The following is an 8,057-nucleotide window of genomic DNA, read 5'->3' as shown; positions in this document are numbered from 1 at the left end:
TGATTCACGAGCGTTGACAGTTCGTGTTTTCTCGGTGAACTTCGGGTTCGCGCGAACCCATCAGTTCTGGTGCGCTCAAAGAACCGTGGCTCTTTTTCGTGAGCCGTTCGTTCTTCCGCTCTTTTCTAAGAACCGGTTCATATGAACGGCTCGTGAGCCGTTCGCCCATCCCTAGATCATTCGCAATGTTCGTCATGCCATTGTTCTTCCGGGTAATCAATCAATTAACATGGATAGTTGGATATGGAGTGTTCAAGTTCTGTATTTAAAAACTATTTACTACAAATGAATCACTATGTAGTACGATAAAGATTAGAAGAAAAACGCAATTGATCATAATTCATCAACTACAAGGGATTTCGGTAAGAAGATTATTAAAGACATTTTCAAGCTCATAGTTCATTGACGATGATTGTAAGGGCCTAGGTTTTAATTGGCTTCACACTTAAATTTCTTCTCCATTTCTCCTTTTTGCTATTGTACCCTTTCGAATCAATCGTCCAGGTAGTCATGGATCTTTTAAAGTTCAACATTATCGATGAATTGGTGTAGATCTAAACTCAACCAGTGCAGTTCGTAAGGGATCGTGATACCACACTACAACATTCTCTCCTCGTTCCGGAGCCTCAGCAAAACACGCAACGACTTATTTTTGTTAAATACTATTGTTCTGATTTTATTCTGACAATTGTTTTTTTTTCTGTGTGATTTTTTGTTTCTTCTTCTGCTGGTTTCATCCCCGGTTGGTGGTTCTTGCTATCGAAGGAGTCTGCGTGTATTGTGTGTGTGTGTGTGTGTGTGTTTTTTTTCTGTATTAGTTTTTGTTTTGCTTCGATTTGTTTTGTTCGGTGTTCTAATTTCAATTTAAATTTCCTTCCACTGATGGTTTCACTTTGTATTGTTTTCACTTTGCTTGTCTGCTGCTGCGTGAGAGATTGGTTTGATGAAGAGAAATATTGGTTTCCTTTATTCTTAATTTAATTCTGTGTGTGTGGTTTGTTCTGTTCTACAGCTGTTATAACGAGTTTTCTCTTTTGTTTTTTTTCCTTTATTGGTATTAATTTCAAATAGCCTGCTTTTTTAAATTTAGCTAACTTGGTTTATCTGCGGTTGGTATTTCACTTTACATTTAAATGGTTTTTTTCTTCTTGCTGAAATACTTTTTCCTTATGCTTTTTTTCTTCTTTTTAATTAGTTTACAACAATCGGGCAGTTTTATGTGACGCGTTGCTTACTTCTTCTGCTTCCTAGTTTTTTTTTTTTTTTTTCATTTAGACGCTTGAATTTTTCAGCTCCTTGTGTTGTTTTTATGCTTTTTAATTTTTTTTGTTTGAAATTGTTGCTTTATATTTGCTAAAAATCAACAATTTTCGCTTGTGTTTCATTATGCACTAATAAATAATAGCGTGTTTAATCGGTTAATCCTTAACAATCGACCAACCGCGCCCCGCGTGATAGCGTTCGTACGCGATTCGGGCAGGCTGGAGATCGATCGGGAGGGAGGATCGCCGGCCTGTGGCCGCGCCGAGCTCCACCCCAGGGTGAAGCTCAGCAGGGCCCGTGCGGCGCCTGATCGGTGCACAAACATCTCGGCTCTTTAACGAGCTAACAGGGGAGGAAAGGAAGGAGAAACGAACAGAACACGAGAAACAATACCATAACAGTCGTTTTTTCGGGGGTTGGATATTGAAACACAAGAAAATAAGAACAGGGAATCGGGGCAGGGAACGGATTCATGGTGAAATGCAACATAATTGGGGTTTCGTTTTGTATGTTTTTGTGGGAAGGGAAAATACGAGTGAGGACTAAAAACAATCATTAAAACAACGTTTATTCTCTTCTAATATATTCACTTCTTTCGTTAACAATTTTTCCTTGCGCTTATCCTTGTTTTTTTTTCTTAGTTTTCTTCTACTAAATTTTAGTTCTTTGTTGATTCTTCTCACTACTACTAGAGTTTCATCATTATTTTTAAATTTTTTAAATTAGCTTTGTAACTAACAACGAGTTGATTTCATTTCTTTTTTTATTTTTAATTTATTAATAATAAGAGAATGGTGAAATATAGCGGAGAGTGATACGAGGGTGTGTACATGCGCTTGTTTTAGGGGACAGAGAAAGAGGGAGGGTAGAAAGGGGTGGACAGGTGGGAATACGTGCATTTACTGAGCGCGCGTGCAAAGGGTTTGTTTGTTATTATTACCATGTCTCCGTGTATGTACGTGTAAATGTGTGTCAATGTCGCGGTGTTTCGGGTGTGAGAGTGTGCGTTCTTGGAAAGCGCGAACGCAGAGTGCCGAAAATAGTACTGAAATTAACAACGCACACTTATCTACTTTTATTGGCATTGTTTCTCTACTACTCTCCGATTTCTTCCTCGCATGTCTTTTATGCCAGTTTGGTTTTTAAAAACTACCACACACGCAATTATTAATTCACGACGTAACGGCTCTAGCGACTTCGAAAAAAATGCGTAATTGCTGTGAGTGTGTGTGTATGTGTGTCTGTGTTAGATTGCACAGTGAAAGTGTCCGTGTTTGTATCTGTGTACTGGCGACAGTGACTACGAACACATTGCGAGCGTTTTCGTTAGGCACGCTTAATATATGGCATCTGGTTTTCGTAGAAGAGAACTTGTTTCTGTGTGTGTGTTGGTGTAGTAGACTTTCAGAAGACAAAACAACGATGATACACGCGGGGGGAATGGCGGCGGGTATGTTAGTGTGTCTCTGTGTGTATGTGTGTGTGTGTTTTCTTTGTGCATATGTGACAGTGATGCGGAGGTGCGAGAGGACTTTGACTTGATGAGGACGGGAGATACTGCTTCTTATCATCTTCACGATTTTCATTACTATGTTTATCTTTTTGCTTTTCTTCGTGTGTGTGTGTGTTGGAAATCATAATTTATAACTTTATATAAATTTAATAATTAAAAAAATATAATTACTTTTAATGCTCATTTTTTGTTATTTTCACTGTTGTTTTTACCTTCTTTTCTCAGTTTTTTCTTCTTTAATTAATCTTTTTAAATATAAATTTGTTGACCTAGTAGTACGTCTCTTGTTCTAACCAGCCACCGGGGTTGCGTCTCAAGTAGAAACGACGGATCTCATCGTACACAAAGATGGCCAAGCTGAACGGCAAGGCTGGCAGCCACCAGACGAATCTAAAGAAAAGAAGATAAAAACCATGATTAATCAAGCTCATAGTTAATAAGCCAGCACCTAGGAGAGGATACTCACTTGAGTGGGTACATGCGCAAGCCCTTGTCCATGCCGGGCGTGTACGACAGGACGGCGGCCAGTATCGTCTCGAACACAAGACCGAAGTTGAGCGCCCAATTTCTCATGCCCTGGTGGAGGATCGAGTTACGGCGGGTCTTACAAATGATCAAATCGGCCCACTGGACAATGACAATGGACACGAAGAACGCGGTGTGACAGGTGAACTCGAGCGTCTTGCGGTCACGATAGGTCTGCAAAAAAAAAAAGCAGTAGTTAGGTAAGTACTTTTCGAAATTATTGATTGCATTTTTCATTCTAAACGAATTCTTTTTATTAGAATAACTTTCCAAAAAGCATTTCTCCTTAAATTTCTCTCGATCTAAATCCACCTGATTTTCGTTCCCCAGAGATATTCACATAGATATTTTTCTAGTGAAAAATAAAAACTTAATTATTTTTTATTGTACTGCAAAAATTACGTAATTAAAGTACTAATTGGATGCAGCAATGAAATTTAAATTTAGAAGTGAATAGAATTAAATGAAAATAAGAAATTCGACAAAAAATAAACCAAATAAACGATTACGTATTGTGGAAATGCAAAGAAAAAAACAATAAAGAAAACTAAAAACACTAATGCAAAAATTAAACACTAAGACAAAAATTAAACATACCAAACGAGAAATAAGGAGGAAAACAAACAACATGACAATGTAAAATTAATAAACTACTGGGATTTGACAAAAACATCAATTTTTTAAAAAATGTAAGAATGAGAACTCTGAAAAAAAAATTAAGATAATTGACAACAGTGACAACAGTTGTACAAAAAAATTAAATTAATTGTGGTGGAAAATGTGATAAAAACGAAACAAATTTTTAAAGTTACAGAAAAACAACAATAAACAAGAAGAATTCAAAATGATGTAACAGAAAAAAAACCATGTAACATAAATAGGTAAAATTACGTTTTGATTAAATTATATAGGAGAAAAACGATAACAAAATGAGAGATACAAAGAGAAGAAACCAGGGAAAAAAGAGAAATAACATAAAAGAATACAAATAAAAATATAGAAATAAATATATAAAAAAAATTGCAACAGAAAAATGACAAAACTATGAGTGAAAGTTATAGGAAGTACAGAAAAAAATATAAAATACAAAAAGAAGCGACAACAACGGGCGACATATAACTGTTATTGAATGTAATGACAAAAGCTAGATGACAAAAATAGGATATAGAATTATTTAGACAAAACTTAAAAATCATAAAAATGAAAACCATGGATGACGGAATATTAAAAATATTCAACAAAACTGAGTGTATTCGAGAAATAATTAAGAAAACAAATTCAAAACATCAACGTGAAATAAATAGATAAACGAGATATAACAATAATGAGAGATGTAAAAAATGTTAATAGTTCTAAGAATAAGAAACAACCTGAATAACAAATGCCCAAGAGAGGAGATAAAAGAACAGTATGACAAGTTTGAATATAGATATCAGTTCAAACTATGGCAAATGGTAAAAAAGCGAGAAGATAATCAAAATGTATCAATTATAAAATAATGGCAGGCAAGCAAAAAAATGCTAAAGTTACATAAACAAAATAATCGAGTATGACAAACACAAAAAATTGAAATAAATAAAAAATAAATAAAGAAATGAACTTCTCTTATGTTTGCTTATTTTACTAGTTTTACTTCTAATTCAGTTATTTTTTTTATCTTCATGTTTTTTAGTTCATTCTACTTTTACCATTTTTATTTTTTTTTGTCATTTTTCCTTTTTTTCGTTTTGTTTTTTTTTCGTAGTTTTCAGCTTTGGATTTCTGTCGCACAATTTTCACTTCGATTTGAATTTTCAGCAGCATTTTCATAGTTTTTCTTTTCCTTTAATTTAGTTTTTATTATATATTTTATATTATCATTGTTTATTTCATGGTTTGTGTCTATTTGCCGGTTTCTTGTATAATAAACTGTAATATACGGTTGAATGCGACAAATATAAATCATTGCAAATATGATAAAACGACAAAAAAAACAATATGATTCAAAAAGAAATAAACGAAAAAAACTACAAGAACGCTAAAAAAAGAACGCAATACTAGAAACCGGCAAATAGACACAAACCACGAAATAAGCAATGATAAAATAAAATTTATAATAAAACCATATTAAAGGAAAAGAAAAACAATGAAAATGCTGCCAAAAAGTCAAATCGAAGTGAAAAGTTTGCGACAGAAATCCAAAGCTGAAAACTACGAAAAAAAAAACAAAAAAAAAGAAAACAAATGACAAAAAAAAAAATAAAAAGGGTAAAAGTAGAATGAACTGAAAAATATAACGATCGAAACAATAGCTAAATTAGTAGTAAAACTAGTAAAATAAGCAAACCTTAGAGAAGTGACAGAATTCTGAGAAAGGTTTCAGGAATTCAGAAATGGCAATGATTATAAGAGCTAAAGAGTAATACCGAAACGAAATGTTAGGAAAAATTCAACATAAAAAACAGTTATATTGCAGAATTTACAAACAAGAAAAAATAGTGAGAATTAAACCGTAAGTGAAATAACAAAAACGATGAATAATATAAATAGAAGAAAGAAGAAGAATATAAATAGAAGAAATGAACAAAAACAAAGAAAAAAAGAATGGCAAAAAATAAGAACAAAAACGATAGAAAAAATATTAGTAACAAAATGACAATAGTCAAATTGATAAACAGTTGAAAAGTGACAAAAAATAAAATGAAAAAATGTCTAAAATTGTGAGAATAGTAAAATAAAAATAATAATAAAAGCACGATAAAATAACATACGATAATTGAACAAAATGACAAAAAGGAAACATTTTCAAGCTATTCTACGGCGTAGTCAGAAATTCCGTCCGCTGGTGGAGTTGATGAAAAAAAAATGAGTTTTGAGAGTGTTGGAGAGAGAGGCAAGTTGAGATACAGGGAGTTACCTGAATCAATTACTATTATGTTACAAAACGGCATTAGAGAAACAGTAGCGCTCACACCACTCACTTTCAATACGGGTTGCGTTGCAGTAATGGAATGGGTGCAAGAGAATATTAAAGAGAGAGAACTGCTTCGGAAATGAAGTATTTTTCTGCTATCATTGGCGATGCCGCTTACCTGAAAAGTTTTGTCTTCTCGAAAAAGATCCCATGCAGAATTCCAACTCAAAAAATTTGAAAAAGAAAATTGTTTTTCTTCAGAATTTTAGTAGAATTTGTTTAAGCGAATCAATCTTGCAACATGCTTGAATCCGCACGTACGGAGAATTCCGCATTACAAGTCCCTGGTAAAGGTCTGAAAGATTGCTTTGCATTTGCGGAAGTCGTGTCTAGAAGCAGTTAAAGCTTAAAAAGCTAAATAACAAATATTCTGGGGGGTGTTTAAACTCTTACCTCCCCCCCTTGGCTACGCTATTGAATTTAATTATACAAACAGCCAAATATTTGAATTTTACGATTGTTTACAAATGTCATAAAATATAAGAAAATGTCCTTAAATAGAATAAAGGATGTTATCACTGAAAAAACATTTGTGAATTAAATTACTTCGGGGCAGAAATATTGTGCAACAGCTTTTTTATCGATAAGACGATAATTGAAATTCAAAGGAGGCATTTGATTTTGTCAACCACAAAATTCTATTGAAAAAAGTTTGTGGAAGTGTCAGTGGATAATGATAGAAGAATGTTAGCATCAACTGCTTCCGTTGTACCTCGAGGAAGTAATGTCGGTTCGTTGCTGTTAGTAAGAAATGCGCCATGCAGGAAATTTGTTTTTTTTTGTTTTTCCCAAAAAATTGATATTTCAATAATTTACAACTTTCTCTCAACTCATTCTCAAACAGTGTTCTTATACAACCAGCGGTTTCTAAGCTGCAACGCATTGAATAAAACGTATGCCTTTTTACATGCTGAAAAAAAAATCAGCCAAATCGATTCCATAGATGCTGAGGAAAACTTACCACCAGTTGAAAAAAAACATATTTTCGAGAACAACGCAGCCAACAGCGTAATACTCACTATATTTGCACCCACGACATGCAAAATATATCTTCAAATACAGTGATCACCCGATTATATCACCCCCTTGATGATGTTTGGGGTGATAAAATCGGGAAATTTTGTTTTCATTAATATTTTGTTATGAAAGAAGGTAAACCAATAATTTAATACCTAAAATCAGCGATTCAAATTAGGCTGATACAAATTTCGAATTCTTTTTATGTCCAAGGTTATCAAAGTTAGCAGAGGGGGTGGCAAATAATAAATAACACCGAGACGAAAAAAAAAGAAATATCTTTGATCAAAGTTTGTGTGCAAGTTATGACGTTTGTAACTTGCACTCAAAAACACGTTGAAAAATAACACTTTATTATTATTATTATTCATTTCGCTTGCCTTTCTACGACACTCTCGCTGTCACCTGACTTGTTTGTTGCTAACCAAGGAAATGAACAAAACGGTTTAGGCCTCTTTTTTTTCTTCCCCTTCCAATATTCAAGATTTTTGAAGGGGGAAGGCCCCCCCATAAACACAAAAAATGAAAATAAAATTTGTAACGGCCTTACTACAAGAAATCTAATTATATGAAAAAGCAGTTCTATCTGTCTGCCTGTCTCTCTGATCCTTATAGACGTGGGAACTACTGTACCAATCGGCGTGAAAATTTGTATGTAGGCGTTTTTGAGGCCGGAAAAGGTTATTAGAGTAGCTCGAGACTCCTCCCTCTTCTTTAAGGGAGGGCTCCCATACAAATAAAACACTAACATCTGCTTAACTTGAAAAATAATCAAGCAAATGGAAT

The 8,057-nt window shown here is 33.8% G+C and overlaps 1 protein-coding gene across 9 annotated transcripts in view; it reads right to left on the bottom strand.

The window, feature by feature from the left end:
* Positions 1-646: 646 nt before the first annotated feature.
* Positions 647-8,057, bottom strand: part of LOC129727768 (sodium/potassium-transporting ATPase subunit alpha) — a 182,397-nt gene continuing 174,986 nt past the window's right edge. For all 9 annotated transcript variants that reach the window (XM_055685945.1, XM_055685926.1, XM_055685936.1 and 6 more), the window contains 2 exons: positions 3,243-3,475; positions 647-3,166 (listed from right to left, as the gene is read on the bottom strand). In XM_055685945.1, coding sequence (XP_055541920.1) covers positions 3,046-3,166; positions 3,243-3,475 — 354 coding nt within the window. In that variant the 3' untranslated portion in view covers positions 647-3,045. The remainder of the gene's footprint in view (positions 3,167-3,242; positions 3,476-8,057) is intronic.

This window comes from Wyeomyia smithii, chromosome 1 (genome assembly GCF_029784165.1).
Source record: "Wyeomyia smithii strain HCP4-BCI-WySm-NY-G18 chromosome 1, ASM2978416v1, whole genome shotgun sequence".
Taxonomy (NCBI): domain Eukaryota; kingdom Metazoa; phylum Arthropoda; class Insecta; order Diptera; family Culicidae; genus Wyeomyia; species Wyeomyia smithii.
Note: the sequence above shows the minus strand (reverse complement) of the source record. Positions and strands in the feature narration are given on the sequence as shown.